At 49.3% G+C, this 26,039-nt stretch overlaps 1 protein-coding gene across 5 annotated transcripts in view; it reads left to right on the forward strand.

The window, feature by feature from the left end:
• RALGPS2 (Ral GEF with PH domain and SH3 binding motif 2) overlaps nt 1-13,296 on the forward strand; it is a 133,205-nt gene extending 119,909 nt beyond the window's left edge. For 2 of the 5 annotated variants that reach the window (XM_079761544.1, XM_079761545.1), the window contains one exon: nt 543-13,296. In XM_079761544.1, the coding sequence (XP_079617670.1) occupies nt 543-572 (30 nt within the window). In that variant the 3' untranslated portion in view covers nt 573-13,296. The remainder of the gene's footprint in view (nt 1-542) is intronic. The other 3 variants (XR_013812963.1, XR_013812964.1, XR_013812965.1) reach the window with 3 other exon arrangements.
• The last annotated feature ends 12,743 nt before the right edge of the window (nt 13,297-26,039 follow it).

The raw sequence follows: 26,039 nt of genomic DNA on the forward strand, positions 1-26,039 counted from the left end.
TGAGTACTAGAAATATCAGGGGATCACTTCATAAGTTATATAAATGTCTCATCATAGGGGTGTACACCTGACACTAATATAATATTGAATGTCATTTGTAATTGAAAAATCTATACCAATAAAAGGGTAATATGTTAATTAGACCGGATAGACCGGACATCCTTCCGAACAAAGCCGCAGAGGCTGCAAGGGCCGAGGAGGGGTGGCTGTAAGGGCTGGCAGTGGCAGCAGCAGCAGCGGGGTGATGGGGGTGGCGCCTTCCCCTGATCGGCCCAGTTGCCTCCCGCAGAGGGAGGCCAGAGGCAGCAGTAGCGGCAGGGTGATGGGGGTGGCACCTTCCCCTGATTGGCCGGTCGCCTCCCAAAGAGACAGGCCAGATTGTGACTAAGTCGTCAGTAGGACATCCCCTGAGGGCTCCCAGACTGTGAGAGGGGGCAGGACGGGCTGAGGGACCCCCTCCAGTGCACAAATTTTCGAGCACCGGGCCTCTAGTATTTTAATAAAAATATATAATGTTGTTTTGTAATGCTTGTATTTTTTAGGTTCCTACAAACTTGATGACTTTTGAGTAAAAGCCTAAGAAAGAAGAGAGGTGAATTGTTGCTCCACAGTGGGAGCGAGGCCCTGGTGGACCAGCGCCAGCGAAAACCAGTCCTGTGCCAGGGGAGCCGAGCTTCCCTCTTTGCCTCCGGATTCTGAACCGAAAAAGCACTAATTCCAGGGAATGAAGTGAGACATTCCCAGAGAAACAATTGCAGTTGCAAAACAAACTGCCATGGACCACGCTTCTTATCTCTGAACTGACCTGTGGAAACCACTGCCTTAAAAGAACGCAAGGAAAACCAACACCAAACACCAAATAGTGTGTGTGATCTCCTGGCGGTGCTGTGCTTGGAATAGATCGTAGCTCATTTGCATTTCTTTTAACTTTGTGTTAATTTTGGAGGGGGGAATCGCCTTTTTCAGATACACTTTAAAAAGGAAAAATGTCATTCTAATGGGTTACATGAGGAGCTGGTTTTGAACCAAAGTATAAAGGTATTAATGGTTTTGAACCAAAGTGTAAAGGTCTTCTGACAAGCAGCATTCTACCAGCAGCCTCCCAGAACGTGTGTTTGTCCTCCGTTCGCCTGCAGCCTCATGCTCTCATAGCACGAGTGGAGGAACTAGAAATGTTGTAATGTGAGTTGTTGGGACTTTGTTTGGGACTTTGGGAGGGATTTTGTTTGGTTTTAGATGAGGAAAGATATTTTTAAACACTAAACTTCTGAGATTTAGTACTGTATGGGGAACATGACTTCCTGCAGGGGTATAAAGGCCGAGTGTTCACCTGCCAGACACTTTTCACATGGGCTCCAGAAAACATGGTTGTTTTTAACTGTGTTTAAGGTTAGCCTCTATATGAATTCATTGTTGGGCCACAGATCTGCGTAGTAGGGATTGCATCCCAACCTAAACTTCCTTGAGATTTTATAGTCATTACTTTTTCACTTAGTTGGATTCGCTCTTCTACCAGTCACAGGTGATTTTTATCACCAAGGAGAAAATTGATGTTTTCCTTTACCTTGTTTATTGTGCACAATGCCAGTTGTTGTTGGTGGTTTTTTTTAATTCATTTTCATTTTTTTTGCTCAGTATGAGATTCAGGGTCACATTTGTTTAAAAGAGATTCCATATATGTATGTATTCATTTTATTCTAAGGCATACAAAGTAATTTTAAGAGGATAAAAGGTAAGAGGTTAAGGTTCTGAGAATTTAAAGTATCAAAACTCTCCTTGTACAACTTTTCTTTATTGCAAAACATTTTCCTGAAAACTTACTATTATGTATAGGTCCCTGCCATGAAATCAGTAGTTGACCAAGTAGTTTTATGAGGGCTCTTCTATGCAGTAATGCATTTAATATCCAAAATAAATGTTGACTCACTAAAAAAAAATAATGATAATATTGAAGGTAAGATGCCTTAGAGTTTTAACAAAAAAATGGCGTTTGAACAAAGGCTATGTCGGATGTTATAAACTCATGAGGCATCATAGGTTTTAGCACTGGCCCAGAGTAAGAACGCCTTCTGTCTGATACCTTCTACCAGGCTCTGTTACTTTGGGCCTCACATAAAATCGCTTGCATTTGTATTCTTAGAAAACATTGTACTTTTTTATCGTAAGTATTTCATTCTTGAATCTATGAAACTTCAATAGAAAATATTGCCCACAGACTAATTAGGTAAAAATCTACGCAAAGGGAAGTAGAAGAGCTTTTTCTGAGCACTGAGTTTTTCCATTTAGACCTGTTTCCAAAGGATATTAAGAGTGCAGATATTTTTCTCATACAGCTCAGTTAGAAATGCCTTAGTTCCTGGTTTTGTGGAAAGTGATGACATGGGCTGGAGAGGACAGTGTTGCCTGTGCTGAGTGATGTTTAAATTAACGACCTCCTGAGCTTGACCCACGTTGGGTACATGGAGGGGCACCTCCTGGGAGCCAGCAGTATTACTGTGTAGACCTTGCACATCTGACTTCTGGTTTGCATTTTTTTTATTTCTTTGTTTATTTCTCTTCAGAAAGAAATGTTTTTAATAGTGTATGTGCTTTTAAAAAAATACTATGGATGAGAACCCTGTGGATTTTTTTTTATTGTTGCTTTGTTTGTTTGTCGTAAATAAGCTACAGTAGATATGTCATAGAGGAGCCACGTCTGTGGAGGTAGGCACCTGGAAGTCAGAGCCTGATGTTTTGCCAAAGAGGGAGCTAAACTGGAAGATGTGTTTGATGTTTTCAGCTCTAAACATGAATGGATGCCTGCACAGACGAAGAATAGTGTTTTTCAATTTGGTAAACAGTCCTTTTGTCTGAAACTCTTAACATAACTGTGCATAGAAGTTGCCATTGTTTTTTTGTCTTCAAATTTGTCCATTCAAAAGATTAGTCACTGTTTTTTGAGATTATTTTAGCATTTGAAGCAAATGGAAACCAGTGAGAAAAGTGGATTAAACTAGTGTAGGTGAATTTTTTATCTGTAATTCACCAAATGATATCTGATGATAATTTATGCAAAGAAAGTATGTCACCAAAATGTGTTAAATATTTAGGTAGTTTATTAGTGAGATGATAAATTTATTTCCCTCTGATTAGGCCTGCCCTTTATAAATTAGTAAATTAGTGACTCATGAGCTTGAAATTTCCATCAATATTAGGTTTGTCTGTTTCTCTCCTAGCCAAAAAGAGCTCATAGAAACAATAATTTAAATTTAAGCTGGTTTATGATAAGCATAATGGTTGGCGTATTCTATGGCCCAGGGTAGTAGAATATAATACTGGCCAGAATACAGTTCAGACACATGTCATGTAACAGTTTATTTGAACAGAAGCTTATTTTTCACATGGAAGTAACATACCAGTTTTTAAAATATAACTATAAAAAATAACTGCATAATGAGCACTATTTTTGGTTTTATGCCCCCTGTGTATTTGGGCTCTGCTTATTTTTTCACAGTTATTTTTTTACTGTAACCTCCAAAATGTAAGAATTGAAAGAGAACTGATCAAACACACCTTCCTATTTCATTTTCTTCACTGTGTAATGCCATTTGTGTAAACATTACCAAAAGGGATGGAAACAATTTGAGTTTGAATGCTTTTTCTCCCTAGGCCTGTGCTGCGATGACAAATGTGTTTCCTGTGTGGAAAATGCCATAGACCATTGCACTGCCTTCTGTGTGGACTGATCTGGTATTCGGTCTTTCTGTGCATCGAGAGTTACCGTGATTATAGCTGCAAAGTTTTTATAAGTGGCTTTATTCCTCTTCTAGAAGGTTTATAAAGGAGACCAAGGAGCACTATTGTTATGGAAGGAAACATGTTTACAGTGTATCGTGTACACACTCTGTAGATTAGTTGAAACGGGGGCCCTCTTAGGGCAGGCTGGTCTATTGATCTGTTGGGATTACTAAAATTTACCTGGCAAATGACTTGAGCAGAGGTCTTTTTTCTCCCCACCTCACCCCCGCCCCTTTTTTTTAGGTTAAATCTGTAAGCTGTATGTCTTTGCTACTGAAAACAAAACTGTAAGGCATCATATTAATTCTGGGAATCAAAACAGATTTAATCCATCCACTTTTGTAAAGAAGTTATCCACTGTTGACATACTTCCTGTTTTTTGAGGCACATTCCTTCACAACCAGTTTTTAAACTGCCATGTTATCTTCTGCAAACAAGGGGTACCAGTGTTGCTTAGCAGAAGATAATCTTTCATAACAGAAATCCTCTGCTTCAAAGGCTTTCAAAATAATTGGATCCCTTTTTGGAAATGAAGATGCATTCGCCCGTGTCCCGGTGGAACAATATTAGCGCTGCTGATGCATGAACAGATGGTGAGGTTTGCCTGACTTTGTGATCTTTTCGGGTTTGCTTTTATTTTCTCTCTTTTGTAGTTTTTTCTTTCAAAGATTTTTACAGCCGGAGTGGTATTCTGATTTTTTCTAAGCTTTCAGAGACAAACATTGTTATTTAATCACATAGATGATAATTATTTTTCATGTGAAGTCAGCCTTTTCAAAATGATTCAAGTTATTTTTTGCTTTTGCTCCCCAAAAAATGGCTTGTGTCTAAAGTGACTTTTTTTTTTCTTTAGAGAATTCTAATGAAAGAGATCTCTGTGTTCGAACTCTTAAGCTTATTGAAAGCAGTTTCATTACATGGTACGTCAAGTTGTAGTGTGGGGAAAATTTGGTCAGTGCCTTATCAACTTGAAGACCAATTATAGGCATCGAGTATGACTAATCATTGGCCCTCTTACTCCTTTATTTCAGGAGTGTGTGCTATCTACCCCTCTCTCCACCAGCTCACTCTGTCTTACATCCAGTCTAAGAAAGTCTGTATAGATATTCCTAGGTAATTGTTGCAGTCCTGGGTTTTGAGTCTTTTTAGACAAGCTTCCTTCCTGCTCCTCTCCTTCCAGGCAGGAGATTAAAAATAAATCCACCCAAATCGCCCTTTTGATGAGCACTCTTAAGAACAACTTGGAAGAGCACCCATCACGGAGTTTATGTTTATTTTATGTTGATGTTTCCGGTTGTTGTTGTTGTTGTTGTTGTTGTTGTTGTCATGAGCATACACTTAATTATAAGGCTTTTCAGGAAATCTCTAAAAGAATATGATACAGCCAGGAAGATGTGTTCAGGTTTTATGAAAGCTGTTGAAGTCTTGTGATGAGAATCCTTTTGGTCAGAAATGAGATTTCGTTTGGTTCATTCTTATATTTAAATAAGACTCAGAACAAACAAGCAGTCAGTTACTGTTCAGTTACTGAACAGTAAACTACCAGTTACTGTTCACCTGAAAACATTATGATGGGAAAGTGAGAACAACTCCAGTGTACAAACTAAAGGGAAGTTAAGAGACTAAACGAAATTTCCCAGGAGAAGCAAAGCTTGGAAACACTTTGCTCCTCTGTGATTATTGCAAGGTCGGAACTACTGCTGCTGTTCGGCTGAGTCAGGATGCTATTTTCACAAATATGAACGGGCTCATCTGTTCCAGAGTAGGCAAGTAGACGTGGTCTTTAAAGCCACATGAAGGGTTAACTCACTGGTCCTTGAGGGTTAGTAATTAGCAGAATTTAAATTTTGATCTGGTCATTTGGACTGCAAAGTAGTGATGAGATTCGAAGAATACATAATTAGAGTGCTTTGAGATTAAAATGTATTTTTTAATAATTTTAGCCATGCTTTAGATACTAGGTCAGAAATACTAAGTTTCCCCTCAAGATACCGCCTATTAGAACTATTCACAAAGGTAGTCTGGTAACTATTGACTTAGGTCTGACAGCATAGCTGATAACAAGTCACCAGGCTCTCAATAGTTTCTACACTTTGGTTGTTGACAAATTCATTGTTGTATAGGCTACTGAAGCGTGTTTGGGGGATGAGGGACCATCCACAGTGTAATCTAGAGGAGGTAAACATCTGTGGGGATAAGTACTCAGTGATGCTTATATGCAGAACAACACAAGCCATTTTTACCCTTTACCCCAGTGAGCTTGCGTACTCATGACAAAGCACTTGGCTGCACTATGACCTCCCTGAGTGATGTGCAGCTCGGTTCCTCTCTCACTTTTTGTTTCTGTTCAATATGCAAATGTGAGTGTGAGATCTTTGGTGTGTTTGCATACGCTAACTTAAAAACGAATTTAAGTACAGTTTTCTGAAATATTTCTATTGAAATAAATTGCTTAAAAATATAGGTTGTGTGGGGATAATTTATTACCATACTTACATTTTTATCCTTCACTTTTTTATTATTATTGATTTCAGAGAGAGGAAGGGGGAGAGAGAAACATTGTTGAGAGATCGGCTGCCTCCTACACACCCCCTACTGGGGATTGAGCCCACAACCCGGCATGTGCCCTGTCCAGGAATCAAACCCTGACCTCCTAGTTCATAGGTAGATGCTTAACCACTGAGCCATGCCGGCCAGGCGCCCCATGGAGCTTTCAATTGGAAGAAGTACAAAAATACCTGTGTTGAGTCTCCTAGAAGTCATCGGCTAGGGCGATGGTTATGTCCTTGCCTCTAAGAAGCTTGGGAAGCCTCCAGAAAGGACTGGATTTTCTTAAGTCTCTACTGGCCTTTGAAATTGTTGCTTGTAAGGTTCCCTTTCCTGTCTCAGTAGTAGTTTGTCCTGAGCCAGTACCACATTCATTACTGTACAGCTATCTAGGCTTTGCTGTCTGGTGAGCTAATAACATTGTTCTTCCAATTTGCCTTACCTAGACTTACTCTGGTCTTCCCTATGATCCGTGTGTCAAGTTCAATGAAAACACTGTTGGTATTTTTATTGGAATTGCTTTGAATATGTGGATTAATTTGAGAATTTACATTTTTGGTGAAAAGTTTATTCCTCTCGTTTATGAACATGAAATATATCTCTCTTTTTGTTTAGGGTTGTAATGTCCCTCAAAGCTCTACTGTTTTCTCTCTACTGGTTTCACACAGCTTTTATTTACTTACTAGAGGCCTGGTGCACAAAAATTCGTGCACTCGGAGGGGGGTTGTCCCTCAGCCCGGCCTGCACCCTCTCACAATCCGGGACCCCTCAGGTAGGGTCCCTAGGCCTGGCCTGAGATCAGGGCCTATCGGGGCTTTCCTTCCCCAGGCTGCAGGCAGCGCCCCACCCCCGCCACTGCCACTGCTTGCCATCTGTGCAGCACTGCCCCCCCTCCCCTGCCACCGGTGGCCTCCCTCTGTAGGCGACAGGCTGGGGTGCAATGGCTTGGCTGGCCTGGGCCTCCCTCTTTCTTTGCTGGGGGGCGGGACCAGCCCTGCGAGGGGCCGTCTGCCTACCTGATCGCCCCTAACCGCTGGCCTACCTACCTGATCACCCCTAACCACTCTGCCTGCCTGCCTGATTGCCCCTAACTGCTTGCTTGGGGTTGGGGCCAGCACTGACTTCCAGTTGATCACCCTCCGGTCGTTACTGGTCGTTTTGACCCAGGGTTTTTATATATTAGGATTCCAGGTAAACTAGTTTTTGTTTTTACTATGAGATGACCTTTTTCCTGTTACATTTCCTAGTAATCCTTACATCCAGCAACCATTGAACTTCATCTTATAAACTTTTCAAATAAGCCAGCTTATTTGAGACAAACTGGCAAGTTGAGAAAAACATGAAGAAAAGCCACCTATAAAAGAACCCCCATTTATTACTGTTGGTTATTAAGACCAGTATTTCACTGACTGGGGGTGCTTGTTTGAAATGATGACTTCTGAACACCACCCCAGAATGGCTCACTCAGAATCTGAGGGCAGTGCCTGGTGCACAATAAAATTGGAATTTGATTTGGGCTGACTTGTCCACAACCCAAGCTCAACTGGAAGTAACAATTGATGAAAAGCCAAGTTTTCCATCCAGTTTAGGTTCAAAAACTGTTAGCACCCATATTAAGCTATTGTGGCAGAACGATAAGCAAGCTGCTGTTTGTATTGCTGGAGACCTCTGAGATTTTAAGGTAAAGCAGGACCCTTTTCTATTAGGTGTGGAAGAAAAGCCTGGAGCTTCACCATGAGCTTCTTACATCTTAACACCATTAACAAAGACAACCAGCGAACCTTGACCAACCACAGGGTTGATGGCCATATGCGCCCTAAATGACACGTGGTTAGAATTCTACTTTGAGAGACATAAACAGTAATACTTTTGAGTGCGGTTATATCTCCCTGGATCTTTGGGACAGAAAACCTAAGAAAAAGTCCCAGAGGATGGCCTGGTGCAATTTGAATTGAGACCTCTGGTTCCATGATACATCTAAGGAGGTTCTATCTGCTCTTGGGTAACAAATGTTATGTGAGAGTCCTTAGTTTGACTAAATTAAAACGGATTCCCCTCCTAAAGGAAGACGTATTTCCGGTTTCGTGTTTTTCCTTCGTTAAGGGGCTCGTATTCCATTTTCACATTGGCTAAAAGAGTCCGAGATGCCCTTTGTCCTGAGAGCTGGCTGGTGGTGGCAGGGCCTAGTGCATTAAGGGGCCTTTCATGGGGGCCCCTTCTCCTCCTGGGTGAGGGTGATGTGAGGCTCTCTGTTACCATTGGAGCTGGTTTTCCCTACCCTCTCCATCTGAACTCCCAGCAAAGGGAAAGGGCAGCTAAGGGAACATGGCAAATGCCACCGTGTTTCCTAACAGTGAGCTGTGTGTTTTGAAGCAGTAAAGAGGACTTTGCATTTTTTTGTCAGTGTGTGTGTCTCATTTTTTTCATTTCTGCTTAATCATTTACAGTACAATTGTCTCCATATTTATTTACATCAGTGGTTCTCAGTCTTGGCTGCAATTTAGTGTCATCCAGAGAACTTTTAAAAATCCCAGAGTCCAGGCTGCACACCAGACCAGTTACATAAGAGTTTGGTGGGGAGCCCTAGCCAGGTGGCTCAGTTGGTGGGAGCATCGTCCTGTAGACCTAAAGGATGCTGATTCAATTGCCGGTCAGGGCACATACCTAGGTTGTGGGTTCAAGAATTTGGAGGTGGGGGTGGGGATTGGATCCAGACATTAATAATTTTTTAAAGCTCCCCTTGACCTCTAAACATTGCAGGGACTTCAGGACAGTGGTTTTCAGGGCACATGAGTCCTGTGGAGGGCTTGTTAAGACCTCATTTTCCAGGTCCCACCTCTAGAGTTTCTGATCAGCAGGTCTGAGGTGGGGCCTAAACATGTCCATTTCTAAGAAAGCCCAGATGATGGTACACTTTGCAGGGTACACTTTGAGAACCACTGGAAACAACAGATTGGATTAGAAGAAAGCATGGGAGGGTCTGTCCTACACGGTGAGTGTGCAGCTTCCTCCCTGTGAATGCGATGGCTGGAGTCGGGAGCATGAGCCCATGTGCTGGGCGATGGGAGGGCAGGAAAGGAGACAACGCCACCTCAACTCTTAAGAAGTGGGGGGTCTTGCTGAGGAGGTGAAGCTCGGGGCTGGGCAGCCCAAGGTCCCGCTGCTGTGGACAGGAGGGAGGCTGGGGCAGAGAAGCCTCCACTCATTTGTCTGGGGGCAGGTCACCTGTCCTCTGCAGCTCAGTGCACAGAGCCGCAAGCTTGGAGCAGTAACTTCCAACGGCTTGTAACGGGGTATTTCTATTTTGAAGCAATGGGGAGGGGGGGGGGCATGTTTTGTATTTGAAGGCCCTAGGCAGCGGCAATCACTGTAATTCATGGTCCGCACCGCTCCTTATAGTCTTGTGACTGGTTTTTCTCCACTCATTTTCTTTACCGACGTCGGTGTTAAAATGTAACGCCTGGAACTGAGGCTCCGTTTTATGACCAAGAGGGCAACCGGTCTGACAGCCAAGCTGTCTCCCAGAGCAGGAGGGGGATATGGAAAGAACCTAGGTCCTCAGAGGCTGGATTAGCCCAACCCCAGAGGCGCTCACTTCTACACTTCTTGTGTATCATCATCATCGGCTCTCTTTTTTTTTTTAAGAGAAGAAAAAAAACAGAAGAGAAGATAAAGGAAATAGAGAAAAGGGAGAGAAGAATAGAAGAGAAGGGGTAGAAAGGAGGAAAAACAAGGAAGAAGAAAGGGGGAAGCTGGCAACCTGGGCGTGCGCGGGTAAGGAATGACATAGCTACAAAACATACTTAATGGGGAAATCTCAAGATGGCTGCTCGTGCCCCGGGTATATTAATTTTTGAAAGTACAACCAGGTGGTATTAACAGTCTCAAGAGAAACACCAATTCCTTGTGTGTTTTTTATTAAAGAGGAATTGCAACCTCTGCAAGCCATAAAGATGCCATCTCCCCAAACCAGAGACTGGGGTACACTGGCAAGACCACGGAGCCCTCACCCGGCTCTGCTCTTGCCATGGCCAGCGTGCCCAGGGCTGCCTCCACTCCAGAGCCCCCGTCAACTGCAGTTCTGCTTGAGGAACATTCTGTCCCTTTATTTAGGTAAACAGAACACGGGCCCCTGCTGGTTCTTGAGGTAAACAGAACACGGGAAGCTGCCGAGCTGACAGCCTCCCCTCCTCCTGGGGTCCGTTCAGGGCCCACAGCAGGCCCTCTGCCCCCGGGGCCCTGTTCTCCCTCTGTTAACAGAGCCACCTTCTTCAGCGATGCTGCGTTCTCATAAACTGTCACAGCCAGATTGATTCCCTCGTTGCTTTTGTTTTGGAGTGTCTTAAAATAACCCGGCTTGCATTCTCAAACATTTGCATTCTCCCTGACTGGCTAACAGGCCTCTCTCCACACCACCCTGGGCAAGACATGCTACTATGGTATCCGGTAAACAGCTGCCAAACAAAGCCAGAGCCTTGCTCGAGTCAAGCTCTCTCTGAGTCAAGCTCTCGCTGTACTTGCTGTTCTTCCATCTGCCCTGAGCTGCAGAATTGCTGTCAGAAATGCCCCTGCGCACTGCGGCGGCGCGTGAGCAAAGCAGCCCCCGAACCCGTGCCAGTGGCTTCCTTGCAGCATCTTCATTGTCCGTTGGTTGGTTAGCGAGTCAGCCTAGGAAGAATCTCTCTTCCTTTATTCTTGGAAAGTGGGTACTTGGGACTATCCAGTAAAGACCAGTATGTGCTAAACTGTGCTCTCTGCCAGGTCCTGGGGAAGGGCGGGCAGGCCCTGACCCAGGTGCTCAGTCTCACGGCAGTATGGCAGCAGAGAACAGCGAGTGCCCGGTGAGGGATCACCTGCGTGCAGCGGGCAGCGTGTCACCAGCAATCAAGGTCAGCAAGGGAGGTCGCTGGGAGGAAAGGGCACATTTTCCCGTGTGGATGCAACTACCTCCCCATCACCCCCTCCCTACACCTAGGGCCCAAACCCACCCTCGGCAAAGGTGACCCTGCAGCTAGTCTCCTGCCCACCCTCCGCTAGTCCTATCCTGGGTCTCCTCACTGTGTCCATACAGACACCATTATAAGTTCCCAATGTACATCTCAAAAACGGAGCAATCTGATTCATAGAATGGCTGGTGCTTTGGTTACCACCTTACTCACTTTATACCAAATATCTCATTGATTCCTGTAACAACCCTAGAAGGTAGGGACAGTTCTTCCCAAATTCCAACAGGGAAAGTCAGAGAGGTTAAGGAATTTGCCTAGTCACTCAGCGAGGGGCGGAGCCAGGATCCAAACACTTCTCCACCCTGGTGGACCCTGGCTGTCAGATGTAACTTGCAATTTCGGTGCCCAGTGCTCGCAGCATAAACGCTTGGCAAATAATGTTGTGATTTATTATGTGACTCAAAGAAAGAACAACTCGGCAGCTTCCTGTTTTAATTATTCCTGCTAATGACAGTTTCTAGCTGAAGAAATTTACATGCTGTCAACATACAAATGAAATTTTTCTTTTCCAATGGCTGCGCCAGGCCAGAGCCTCCCTGTGGGCCTTGCCCTGGATCTGGCCCCCGGAGTTTTACAGACTTTCTACAAATACAAAACCCAGAGCAGTTAACACAGACAGTCCCGATTGCTTAAATGCCACACGGACCTGCTGGACCAGGGAAGTGTGTGGACAGGATTGGGGACCAGAGGAGACCTGAAAGCCAGAACTGCAGCTGTACAGTTGAGGCTGGGAAGAGCTCACATCGTGAAGTGGCAGCATGCAAAATTGGAAACGTAGGTTGGAGCCGAATTGCTCAGGACTCTGATGTTCTCCTTAGAGAAATATCTATTCAGGTCTTCTGCCTATTTTTCAAACAGTTTGGGGTTTTTTTTGGTGTTAAGTTGTATGAGTTCCTTATATATTTTAGATATTAGCCCCTTATCGGTTGTATCATTGACGAATATCTTCTCCCCCATTCAGTAGGTTGTCTCTTTATTTTGTTGATTGTTTCCTCCTCTGTGCAAAACTTTTTAGTTTGATGTAAGTCCCGTTTGTTTATTTTTTCTTTTGTTTCCCTTATCTGGGGAGACATATCCAAAAAGATAGTGCTAAGAATCACAGACAGCTAGCCGCCTTCTTGCTATGAGTTCATGTGGTGGAAAGAGAGAGAAAACTCTGGTCTCTTCCTCTTCTTAAAAGGGCACTAATCCCATTACAGGGGCCCCATCCTCATGACCTCTCCTAAACCTCCTCTCCCACAGGCCGGGCTTCCAACTGCCATCACATTGGGAGTTAGGGTTTCAGAATATGAACTGGGGGAGGACACAAACAGTCCATAGCAAATACTCACTAGGTTCTTTGGTATCAGATATTTCCTATTAAATGGGGAATGGTGGGTATGCTTCAGTACACATAAGCTTTTGGTATGGAGCCCAAAGGAATAGTGGGACAAAGAGGTTTGTTTTCTAAGCAGCTTATTCAATGAGCTTCAAGTAAAGAGTAAAGGGAATGAATGTACCTAGATATTGGAACATGGTTTTGCTGAGGATCGTCTAGGTCTTTTAAGGCCACAATTAGAGACAAGACCAGAACTTTCCATTCCTCATCTGCTCTTCTGGACTTCAAAGTGCTGCCTTTCTCCAACAAGGAAAAAATTAAAAACACAAATTCTCAAGTGGTTTGATAGTAATTCATCCCAGCAAATTCTACTTTCCATTAAAAGTCACCAGCTGTCATGTGCTTAGCTTTTAATGGAAAGAACTTTCTCTAAGACCATTTTTCAGTTGATGTTGCTTATGAGTTTTATTTTCTCCTTATGAAAAATGGATTGGCACTCGTGTGGCTTTGGTGACAGGAAACCCCTGGATGGAGGCCTCACTTGGTGATCTGCCCCAGCCACAGGGTCAGCTAATCACTCCACCAGGAGCTCAGGGCATCCGCGCTGAGGTCAGGAGAGGGTTTGCGGGGAGCAGCGGGGAGGGGTGGTGGTAGTGTTGTGTCTATTCGCAGTGAGGGTCTCACTGCTTCTTCCCTTAAAAGTAAAAATAAAAAGATTTTAATTAAAAAGTGCTGTGAAGTGCTGAGGAGGTTTTGGAGAGAGGAGGGAATATTTGACGTGATTGATGGTTTGAGGGGCAGCCCTTCTGTTCCGCGTGTGCTCGGAGCTGAGACAGACCTACCTGGGCTCCACCCAGGAGCACCTCCATGGGGCACCACTGCGTGCAGGTGCTAACCTGGAACACCCTCTCCATGACTCTCAAGAACAAAACAAAACAAAGACTCTTCCTGAGGCCTCATCAGTCATGTGCCGCCCCAACGGTGGCACCTGATGGAAGGGCTTGGGCCCTCAGGCGCCTCGCTGTGGGTGCTGTGACAGGCCTGGGGCCCGGCAGGTAGAAGGCCGTGGGTGCTGTGACGGGCCTGGGGCCCGGCAGGTAGAAGGCCGTGGGTGCTGTGACGGGCCTGGGGCCCGGCAGGTAGAAGGCCGTGGGTGCTGTGACGGGCCTGGGGCCCGGCAGGTAGAAGGCCGTGGGTGCTGTGACGGGCCTGGGGCCCGGCAGGTAGAAGGCCGTGGGTGCTGTGACGGGCCTGGGGCCCGGCAGGTAGAAGGCCGTGGGTGCTGTGACAGGCCTGGGGCCCGGCAGGTAGAAGGCCGTGGGTGCTGTGACGGGCCTGGGGCCTGGCAGGTAGAAGGCCGTGGGTGCTGTGACGGGCCTGGGGCCTGGCAGGTAGAAGGCCGTGGGTGCTGTGACGGGCCTGGGGCCCTGCAGGTAGAAGGCCGTGGGTGCTGTGACGGGCCTGGGGCCCGGCAGGTAGAAGGCCGTGGGTGCTGTGACGGGCCTGGGGCCTGGGGCCCGGCAGGTAGAAGGCCGTGGGTGCTGTGACCGGCCTGGGGCCTGGGGCCCGGCAGGTAGAAGGCCGTGGGTGCTGTGACAGGCCTGGGGCCCGGCAGGTAGAAGGCCGTGGGTGCTGTGACGGGCCTGGGGCCTGGGGCCCGGCAGGTAGAAGGCCGTGGGTGCTGTGACCGGCCTGGGGCCTGGGGCCCGGCAGGTAGAAGGCCGTGGGTGCTGTGACCGGCCTGGGGCCTGGGGCCCGGCAGGTAGAAGGCCGTGGGTGCTGTGACAGGCCTGGGGCCCGGCAGGTAGAAGGCCGTGGGTGCTGTGACGGGCCTGGGGCCTGGGGCCCGGCAGGTAGAAGGCCGTGGGTGCTGTGACGGGCCTGGGACCCGGCAGGTAGAAGGCCGTGGGTGCTGTGACGGGCCTGGGGCCAGGCAGGTAGAAGGCCGTGGGTGCTGTGACGGGCCTGGGGCCCGGCAGGTAGAAGGCCGTGGGTGCTGTGACGGGCCTGGGGCCCGGCAGGTAGAAGGCCGTGGGTGCTGTGACGGGCCTGGGGCCCGGCAGGTAGAAGGCCGTGGGTGCTGTGACGGGCCTGGGGCCTGGGGCCCGGCAGGTAGAAGGCCGTGGGTGCTGTGACGGGCCTGGGGCCCGGCAGGTAGAAGGCCGTGGGTGCTGTGACGGGCCTGGGGCCCGGCAGGTAGAAGGCAGGAAGGTGATGACTGCCCCCGGGACAGTCTGATGGGGAGGGCAGAGCTGGCATTGCTGGTCCTTCCAACAGGGTCCTGACCTGCCGACAGCAAACGAGGGACCAGAGCCATGGACACTAGTGAAACTAGGAAACAGAAAGGGGAGTCCCAGCAGCTCAAACACAGGGCTGGAGGCGCCCTGGGCTAGGTCCTCAGAAGGGGTGGGTGGGGGTGGGTGGGGGTGGGTGGGTGGGGGTGGGCGGGACCCCCATTGTGCACACACAGGCGGCACCCACCACCCCTGGGAGAACCCCCCGTGGAAATAGCAGCATTCAAACCTGTGGCTGGTACAGGGGCCCTGCCAGCCGAGCCAAACTTCCCTGAGCCCCTCTCCACGCTCACAGTGAGGGCTCTGATGTGTCCAAGAATTTCTGAATAATGTTCTTGACAGACACCGCCGCCCTCTCCTCCGCAGCGAGCGGCCCGGGCTGCCCCTGGGGAAGACCCCTGGCAGCTCCCGCTGAGCAGCTGGGGCAGCTCCAGGAACGCTCAGTCCTGCGCACCTCCAGCCAAGCCTGGTTCCTTTAGATCCCCCTCCTCCCCTCTCCCCCGGCTCTGCAGGCAGGAGCCGCCAAGGTATTCGTCATGTTTCCGAGCTACCCTGCTGCTTGATTTATGCACAGACAGGGCAGGAGCACGGGTCCTAGAGGGGTGAAGACACGCCGGGGAGCGGGGAGCGGAGGGTACTGATGGTTCCGGCACCCTGTGGGTAACTAGAGGGTCCCTGGTTTTGGGATCCACTCTTTGTTACTCTTAGGGCCGAGGAACACTTTCTCTCTCTCTCTCTCTCTCTCTCTCTCTCTCTCTCTCTCTCTCTCTCTCTCTCCCTCCCTCCCTCCCTCCCTCCCTCTCTCTCCCTCTCTCCTGGTGAGATATGGCCTTAAAAGGAGTGAAGCTTCATTCGCCCTTCCCTGGGCTTCGCCTAAAAGGGCTTCCAGAAGAATTCCCAGCCTTCTCCTTCGGGACGTTGGATGTGGTCTCTTTGGCCAAAGAGAAAACGAGTAACAGATGAGGCCCTAGCGGGTGGACAGGCCAAAACCCAAATGTTAATCACCTCCGACTCCGCTGCTCCCTCCCCAGCCGCCTGGCTCCTTCGGTTGGAGATTTCCCCCTTGGGGTGGAGGGTTTGCTGCTGATGCTCGGGAATGCATTTGAGGGTCCGGCTTGCAAGGAGATACATATGGCCGTTCCGTGCATTCCGTGTGCCTGTCGTGGTGGCTTTGAAGGGGTGAAATACGGACTGCTGCTCTTCGTTGAACGAATACTTCGTGAGGCACCCATAAAAGCTCAAGATGCTGTCATCCAAGATGAATAAAAGTGCCTCTTTTTATTCCACTGCATCTGAGAACATGAGGTCACTGGAATATATTTAGAGTGAGATTTGGCAGCCTGCGCATGTTTACAATCTTGGACTCAAAGCTCTGATGTGACTCGGAGGCGCCCTTTCCCCTTCGCCGAGAGCGACGGCCTGGTCCAGTTTTCAGTCCCTTTCCCTGCCGGTGCCCGAAGTCAGCCTAACCTGTGGCCACCGGCGTCCTCAGGCCTAATGACCAGCCCCCATCCCGGGGTTGATGCTATTAATGTGAGCACTGAGGTGGCTCCCCGCCATCCCTCCATCACCCAGGGCGAAGATCGACTGGGTTAGAGCAGAAGTCTAAAACGCCTTCCGGCCGGACGCTTGTTATTGCATAGATTTGGGGTTCTTTCTGGAACTGTCCGGGGCAGCGTGGAGTCCAGGACGCTGGTTCTCCACACCGGCTGTGCGGCTGTGCGTTAGGATCATCAGGGAGCTTTAAGAAACGCGGATCCCTATCCCCAACCCCCAGCGGTTCTGATTGTATTGATCTGGGGTACTGCTGAGCATCAGAAGTTTTAAAAACAGTATTATCCTCTGTTGTTTTTAAAAATTATACATCACAGAAAATAGATTGGGAAGTGCATTCACTAATAATGTTAACTGACTATCTCTGGGTAGCAGAATTAAGAGGAATTTTTATTCACTTACATACTTTTCTATGTCCTGAATTTTTTTAGATATGTTTTTATTCATTTTAGAAGAAGAGAGAGAAACATTAAACATTGACCGGCTGCCTCCTGCATGCCCCCTACTGGGGATCCAGCCCACAACCCAGGCATATGCCCTGACCAGGAATTGAACTAGCAACCTCTTGGTGCATGAGATGATGCTCAACCAACTAAGCCACACCAGCCAGGGCCTGAATTTTTTTATTTTTTTATTTTTTGGCAACAAAGCAAATTGCAACGAAATAAATTATTGGTGTAAAGAGGGAAAGCTATTTCTCACTTTAAAAAGAAGAGGCTCAGGACACCCCAAATGGAACTCCTCTTGCCTACTCCGATTTCCTCCTGCACCGGCTCCTCACCATCTGTCTGTCCTCAGCCAGTGGTCACCCATCCCGCCTCCTACCTTCCCTAGCTCCATTCCTCCAGTCACTAAGTCTCTACATCCAGCTTCCTAATCCTTGTTCAATTTCTCTACTTTCATCCACACAGGCCTCTCCCTCTGCCACCTGATTTGGACCTCCCATTACCTTCCCTCCCTATTGATGGAGCCGGGCCCCCAGGCACGGGGTCACAGTGCAGCCACGGCAGTCTACCCTGCACCCCAAACCTGCTCCTGTCACTCACCTGCTCAAAACTTTCAGGACGGCCTCTTATCTCCAGAGCACACTCCCAGGTCCTCGCCTGGCTTACGAGGCCCTCCGTGGCCTGCCCTGCCCACCTGCACAGCCCCTCCCTGCACCTCCCCACCCACAGGTACAGCAGGCAGAAGCCCCCGAAGGTGCATTGTCTGCCTGACTCAGAGCCTTGGCCTCCCCATCCTAACCGTTTTCCAGTGGGAAATTCCTGCCACTCAGGATTCTGCTTGGGGGGTGGGGGGCAGCTCTTCACCAGCTCAACACCCACGCTCTTTGACACTCTCCCATGTGTCTGCGTCTTTGTCTAGCGTTGGTTATTCTGCTTGTCTGTCTGTCACTATTGTCAGACTTCCTTGAAGATACGAACGAACGGCTTGCCTTTGCACCCATCACGTTGCCTAATGTCCAGGGGGTGAGTTAAGGAATGAATGGGTACTGTTTGTCGATCCCTTGCATCATGCAGCTCTTTGTGATTGTCCTAAGCACCCTTATATGTGTTTGGGGTTGGAGTTCATGCCTCAGATTGTCTTCAAATGCTCCGGCCAGCCGCATTCTGATTTATCCTCCAGACAAGGTTGGGAGAGGGGAGGGGTGCAGCTGGGACGGGGAAGACCCAGGAGCCCAGACTCTCGGCCTGTGTTCTTCCCTGGTACCTCATTTCACTGGGTGGTTGCCCACAAAGAAGTGGAGATTGTCCGCCCGTTAGTCCTGCCGCCTCCTTTTTCCGGTCCCGCTTTCAGAAAGGGACGCAGGGGGACCCAGGAGGTATGCAGTGGGAGCCGCAGCTCTGGTGAGGCTCAGATGAGCTCCTCACGGGTCAGCAGTCTGCTGCAATCCACATTTTCCACAGAGAAAATGGGCTCAGTATGTGAGGATGTCACCTCTCTGGAGGAAATGCAGCTTCACTAATCCCTTCGTGTGAGCCAGGCCCGGGAGGGACGGGCAACCAGGGACCCTTTCCAGAGGCAATCAGTCGGGAAACGGCAGAGCCACCTGCCTTCTGACTCACTGGCCAGCTGACCACAACCTAGACTGTGCACAAAGCAGTGACCCGATCGTGGCTCACAGCTCTGCCAATCAAGCCAGACTGGGGAGACCTTTCTCTGGGGTAGAATGACATGAGAGTCTTGTCTCCGGCACATCCGGTGTCATCCTCGCCTGATCCTTGCGCTCAGAGTGACCCAGAGGGGGCTCCTGGGCCCCGTGCCACTCAAGCAAGGCCAGAGGTTCATCTTCACACACACCCCCCCCCAGGAGTGCACAGATGGGGTGGGGAGGTCTTGACAGCCAGGAGTAGGAGGGGTGTTGGGAAGAGTACTGCCCCTCCCCACCCCCTGCTCTCTACCCAGATTCCCCTAAAGCTACAGTGGGGAGCCCTGAGACAGACACTGTCCCTCCTCGGACATAACTGAGCTCAGCACACTCTTGTCAGGCACCTACAGTGTGCCAGAGGCTATGCTGAGAGCCAGTCAGCCAGGGATGAATTAGGCATGGGTCCCTCATCATTAAGAAAGCATGTGCACATACAGACGAATAACCGCAATGCCTGGACAATGGCAGCACGAAGTGCAAATAGGTTTGGAAGGACGACTTCCAGATGGGAATCAGCAACGACTTCTTGGAGGAGGGAGGACGGCATTTTTCAAGCTGAACCTTGAAGTGAGGGTAAAGCTGGGTTGGGGGTTGGGGGTTGGGGGTTGGGGGAGACGGAGCAGTGAAGACAGAGAAGGCTTTTCAAGTTGCACTGTCTGTTATTCGGTTAAATGACATGATTGTGGCTGTTTTACTGGTTTTGCCTACAACCACATCGATTTCAGGGGATTCAACATAATACTATCCAGGTGAGAGGAGGTGGAAAAACACATGTGATAGAAAGCAAGGCAGAAGAAATGCAGTAGCTGATAACCTTTATACTAAGTGTAACTTTTTGATAATGTGTCAATAGAAATGTTGTAGAGGGGGGTTTGAGAGAGATTGGTAAAAGGGTACAAAATTTCAGCCGTAAGATGAGCAAGGTCTGAGTATTTAATGTATACAGCATAACTATCATATAATTTAAATTTGTGAAGAGAGTAGAACTCAAATGTTTTTACCCCCTTTTTTAGTTTAAAAAAAAAAGACAAAATGTGAGGTGATGAATACTTTAAATATCTTACAGTTTTATTTGTTAATTATACCTCAATAAAGCTGAAAAATAAAATGGTAAAATAAATTGTCCTACTTTCTCAAAAGCTCAGTGACATAGGAAGGTTTGTGTCTTGTCCAAAGACTAGTCCGAGTTAGACTTGAACTTTAGAATCAGGCTGAATTTACCAGTTACAGGAAGGCAGCGTTGCATCCCTGAGTCTGAAAGATTTGAGTTCAAATCCTGGCCCTAAAACTTAGGACCGAAGTAACTCTCTGAGCCACACTTTCCTCACCTGGGAAATGATCAGATTCCCGAGGTGGTGCCATACATGGCTTAGCACAGTCGTGGGCAGCGGTGTGCAGGGCTGTGACCTACGTCAGGAGGCTCGGTCAGCGCCGAGGGAGGACAGCATGTCGTCCACAGTCCAAGGGAATTCCATCATTTTTCCTTAGGGCCTGGCTTGTTTAGGGGGAGGCGGCAGGACTGTGACCTGCCAGGGTCGTTCTCCTGCATCTACTAGGGTTCCAGAATCTGGAGAAGGGGCTGCGAGTAAATTAAATAAACTAGACATGAAATATAAATTTGGAAGGCATTTTGGGGGAGCCAGAGGAAGCTCAGTTCTAGTAGCTAAGTTCCTCGAATCTCCGCACCCAGGGCTTTTTATTCCCAAATTTTTCCCTATCGAAAGCAGATACACATATCAAAGGTAAAGTTTGGTCAACAGTAAGAATATCTGGTTGGGGGAACTGCCCTCAGATGTCTGGCAGCAGGCAATAATATATGCAGATTTTCAGGTTTGGGGAAATGCTTTCAGCTATTCCAGCAGCAGGTAATATGATTCAGCCCTTCTGAAGCCTCAAGGTCCAACAACCTTTTGATGAACTTCTTGCATTTATGACCTGCTGGAATTAGCCTCCAGCAGTGACCTGTGTCAGTGCCCACGTCAGTCACAAGCAGAAGGGGAAGGGAGCCACTGGAGTAGTTGATACCCAAGTTTCTTAGGCCAGGATGAAAGGGGGGTGGGGGGAAGAGGGGCCCATCGTGATCCTGTAAAACCATTGATTGCTCTCCTCATTCAGCACAAACCTGCCTAGGACTTTCACTTTCCCACACCCCTCCTGGCAGGCACACCTGGCTCAGAGGTGGATCCATTTGAGCTAAAGGGCCTCTGCAAGCTGCCACGTCCCCCCCACCCTGGAGCGGTTCCCAGGAAGGCAGTGGTGAGATGGATGGCAGGCTGGCCTGGGCCCCAGAGGTTCCAACTACACGCTCAGTCTTCCAGGAAAGGAAACCTTGGCCACTCGGAGGAGAACCTGAAACCGGAGAGGTAAGGCGGGGCCCAGGGTGGGCGGCTTCTTGGAGGAGGGAGGACGGCATTTTTCAAGCTGAACCTTGAAGTGAGGGTAAAGCTGGGTTGGGGGTTGGGGGTTGGGGGAGACGGAGCAGTGAAGACAGAGAAGGCTTTTCAAGTTGCACTGTCTGTTATTCGGTTAAATGACATGATTGTGGCTGTTTTACTGGTTTTGCCTACAACCACATCGATTTCAGGGGATTCAACATAATACTATCCAGGTGAGAGGAGGTGGAAAAACACATGTGAAAAACATAATACTATCCAGGTGAGAGGAGGTGGAAAAACACCTGCGCAGGCCTGTCCCGGGCGTGGGGTCACTCCACTTCATCCTAAGCAGCCTCCCTCCCGCTGGGACGGGCGTCAGCACCACCAGCGGCCAGTGTACCTGACTTTGCAGTCATTGTCGATAGGAACGTTGATATGACATTTAGATTCTAAAGTAAATAGTGTTTGGGATGGGCCGCTGCTTTGAGAGCGTAACAAGCAGAGTGTCAGGAACGTGCTGTGCCAGCCCCACCTCAGCCTCCTGCCCTCGCGTCCCCGCATGGCTGACCCAGGGGAAGCAGAGCCATAGGAGGGGATGGGGGGGGGGGGGGGCTCTATTTCACCAGGATCCTCAGGTCGACTCAGCTGGCATCTTCCCTTTTTTTTGTTATTGTCTGCCACCCTTTTCCCAAACAACAATTGCTGGAGCTGAGGGTAGGAGCGAGTTTTAAACACCCTGAGACAGTGTCACCTTTGGGCATTAGAGACCTTGTAAAAGCCCGAGAGCAGCTCTTCTCTCTGCAGCCCTGAAAACTGTCCCGCAGTTTCCGTCCCGCTGGCAGTCGGGGGAAGAGGGGCGGGGGGTCAGAAAGTGGCTGGGCCTGGGGACCAGTTCACGCTATGGGATTGGTTCTTCCCACCCCACCCGAGGGGACAGCAGCCAGAGCTCCTGCCACGTGGAGGACGCTCCAGGCCTTGGCAGCCGTGAGGGGTTCTTCTCTGTCACTCCCTGCGGTGAGAGCAGGTCCTGCTCTGCTGTCCCTCACGTCACCTCACCATCCGAGGAAGCGCTGTCTGCAGTTTGCCCTCTGATGTCAAAGATGGCATCGCCTGCCACGCGGTCCCATCGTGACTGTCCATCAGCACTAGACCGGCCCTGGGACCTCAGTCTACCGGCGTCTAGAGAGGGCCCAGCCCCCACCAGGCTCTCCTGTCTCAGAAATGAGTGAACCCACGAGCCCGTCTCAAGGGCCTGGAGCTGCAGGGGCGGGAGGAGCCCACAGGCTTCGGTGTTGCTGGCCGTGGCTCTGGAGTGGGGTCTTTCCCCAGGAGGTGACATTGAAGTTGAACCTTGAAAATGGGAAGGAGCCAGGGAAAGGGGCGGCGTTCGCAGAAGGTCAGAGCAAGAGGATGTTTGGGGCCGTGAAACTACTCTTACAATGTTGTAATGGCGGACACATGTCCTTACTGTGGTCAACCCCACAGAAGGTACAACACCAAGAGTGAACCCCAACGTAAACTATGGGCTTTGGGTGATTATGTGTCAGGCAGGTTCATCGATTATAACAAATATGCCAGTCTGGTGGGGGATGTGGGTAGTGGGAGGTTCGGGGGCCGGGGAGGGGACACACGGGGTACACAGAAACTCTCTGTTTCCCACTCCATGTTGCTGTGAAGCTAAACCTGTTCTAAAAAATAAAGTCTATTTTTCTTAATTCATGAATTTAGCAAATTGCATTTTCACAAAATTTTCACATTGATTGCAGACGTAAGCCCCTCCAAATATTTAATGCAATTCACAAATTTAATACATCAGATCCTCTTAAAATCTCTAACCATATTAAATAATGCAAAATATCATGATTCCAACGCTGTTCAACGGCCTTTCATCAAAACCTGTTATAAAAGAGCTAATACTGCGGGCTTCAGTTGGTTTCTTATCCTAAATCCCATGCCTTCCTGGGGGTGCCAATTTTGACACCTTACTAGGATTTCAGTGAGTTCACCAAACACTATTTTTACCTTCGTAGGGATCTTAACAACCTTCCCAGAGCAAAAGAAGGAGAAAAAGAACCACCTCCAAGCGCTGGAGTTGCAAAGTCTGGGTGGCTGAGCAGCTGATTCTGGATCAGGACGCGAGGCCGGGCGGCAAAGCCCAAGAAGAAATCACCTCGGGAGAAGCTTCCTGTTTACAATTAAACGTTATCTGTTACTTCCACAGGACTTTTTAAGTCCATGCCGTTCGGTCAGGTCTTCGGTTTTGCAGCATTGAATTCTCTCTGACAGGAGATAAATCCCCATCCTGCTGGCCAGGCCAGCGTGGCGCAATCTATTGTCCTGTCCGCATGATGTATGGACCTGATCTGTTCGCATTATTGAAAATGCGAGGCTCCTGCTGGTGTTGTATTACAACTAATGGGGCCAATCCCAAGTTCCATCCCCGCAGGGAGGAGGCCCCAGTCGAGAAACGGGCTGACTGGGAGTTCCCTGCATTTCCTCTTCCCTGCCTCCACAGACGGAAACGAGCACGTGTCTATCCTTGATGACCAGAAATAGAATTAAGAGAAGAAACAAAAGACCCGTTTATATGAAATGCCCTACTCACTCAAGTCGATCAGATTAGCATATCCCATTACATTCACCCTCCTGGGGGCCTACCAACCACTTCTCTGCACGCTCTAGAATTTTGTCTTGTTTTTGAGTATTGTAATGAACCCACATTCCTTCTCTAGCTCAGCCTGTTCTAATTAATGCCCAAATTGTCCAGGCTTGGCCCGGGAGCCCCTCGGTTTGGCCCCTTGTCCTTGCTGCACTGCCCCTGGCATTCTTAAAGGCATTCCTGCTGTCTGGCAACAGCAAGATGTTCCAGACCCACCTGATTTCTTTCCTGCCTCAAGATATGGAATCAGCTGTCCTCCCCGGAATCCCCGGAATCCTCCTCGTGCCTGTGGGTGGAGAATGCTGTTGGAGACCACAGGCAGGTGGAGCATGAGGAGGTGGAGTGAGGTGGGGACAGGGGCAGGAGCACGGCCTTGGTGGTCACAGAGATAGAAAACACTTATTTTTAAGGAAACGTATTCATACTCCTCTTTCCAGCTTCACACAATGTGCCCTGTAGCTTCTATCTACTTCTGCAACAGAATGAGCCTTCCGTGACCCAAACAATGAGTCACAAATCAGCTCTCACCTGTCCTCCCCAGCCCTTCCTGCAAGGGGAAGGGAGCAGACGGATTTATTTCCCCACCGAGGGAAACTCGGCCACCACCTCACCCTTAGGAGGATGCTGCCCCCAACGACTTGGTTCCCCATGGTTTTCTCCATTATGCATCCCTGCGGCATGGGTCAGGGCCTGTGATCCGCCCTGTATGTTGGGTGGATTCCGCTGGTGGCTGGGTCAAGGATGGATTTGAGAATGGGCAGGATCAAGGTGGGAAGATCGTTGAGGAGTCTGTTTCGACAGTTCAGAGCAAGAGGCTCGAACCACGGAAGCGACGGGGAGCGGGATGGCTGGGTGTCTGGATGGAAGAGTGTGTCCCACGCTGCAGGGATGGTGGTACCAGCCGCTAAGAGAGAGAGAGAACAGAGTGGGAATGCAGGCCGGTGAGGGACCTGGGGAGGGTTTGGCTCGGACCTGTTGAGTCTGAAGTGTTGCCGTTTAGAGGGAAATGCCCAGCAGTGGGTTGGACACGGGGTCCGACTCTAACACGAACCACAGGCAGAGACAGCCTCCCAGGCTAAAGGCAGGTGGTTGGGGGCTTCTGCTGCCAAGGCGTGTTCTCCAGGGGCCGGCGGCAGCCTGGGCTGTTTGCTTACGCCGCTCGGGAGACTTGGAGACTCTGCTGTTTTTCTGCTTCTCATTTCGTCTGAGTCCTTGCCCGGAATCCCTGATGTTTTTACTTAGCACCAGTGTTCCGACCAAAATTAGCAAACAGCCCAGGAGGTTGGGACCCTGAGGAGGGCTGGCCACCGCGCCCCACTGACAACCTAGAAGACCAGGTGCGGGTGGTGAGACCCAGAGCCATAGGCAACCGAGGCTGTAGGGACAAGCCCTGGCCATCCCAGAGGGGGGTTTTGTCTTCCCAGGTTTCCCTGGTAGATTCTGGAGCTTCTGGGGGAACCACAGAGGTGAGAAATGGGGGAGGGGGTGTGTGCAGAGAACGGACCTCCCCCCACTTCCCCAGCAGCCATCTGGCAGTGCTTATTGTGGGGAGCACCTGGCCCCAGCGTCACCTGCCCCCAGGACCCCGCCTTGGCCAAGGCAGGCTGGGCTCCGCCCTGAGAAGGCTCCGGCCTCTTTCCCGGGCTGTTTGCAGGGCTGTGCGCCTCCATTCCGTCTGCGTGGAGACGGGCTAGACAGCCTGTTTTCCCTCAGGGCTGGACACCGATCTCTGTTGTTTGCCTGATCTAGCGTTGGGTTATTTTTCCCCCTTTGCTGATTATAAGAAATGGCCAAGTGCAATCAACCGCCTCATCACTGTTCTCCACTCTGAGCCAGAGGAAGTCAGACCTGGAAAAGGAACTCTCCCCAGGCAATCGGCTCGTTCAGGGCCCTGTTTCCAGCTTCACCTCTCACCTTTCCCCAACACGAACCCAACCTGGCCAGTTCTGTCTCCTCAATGCCCCTCCCGCCCCAATCTGCCCACCCCCGCCCCCCATTCCATCTTCCAGGTTGCCCTCCCATTTCTTTATACCACCTGGGGTCTCCCCCATCCTTTGAGAGTGAGCTCGGCCTCCATTGCTTGTAGCCCATCAAATCTCAAGATCAAAATAGAGTGTGAGCCCTGACAGGTGCTCAGTGTTTAGCGAGTTAACCCCCACACAAAGGATCTCAGGTTTGATTCCTGGGCAAGGGCACGTACATAGGTTGCAGGTTCGATCCTCACCCCCAACTCAGGTACCTGGAGGAGGCAACCAATCAATGTGTCTCACACGGATGTCTCTCTCTCTCTCTCTCTCTCTCTCTCTCTCTCTCTCTCTCTCTCTCTCCTTCCCCCCTCCCTCCTTTCCACTCTCTCTGAA

Source organism: Cnephaeus nilssonii (genome assembly GCF_951640355.1).
Source record: "Cnephaeus nilssonii genome assembly, chromosome: 21".
NCBI lineage: Eukaryota > Metazoa > Chordata > Mammalia > Chiroptera > Vespertilionidae > Cnephaeus > Cnephaeus nilssonii.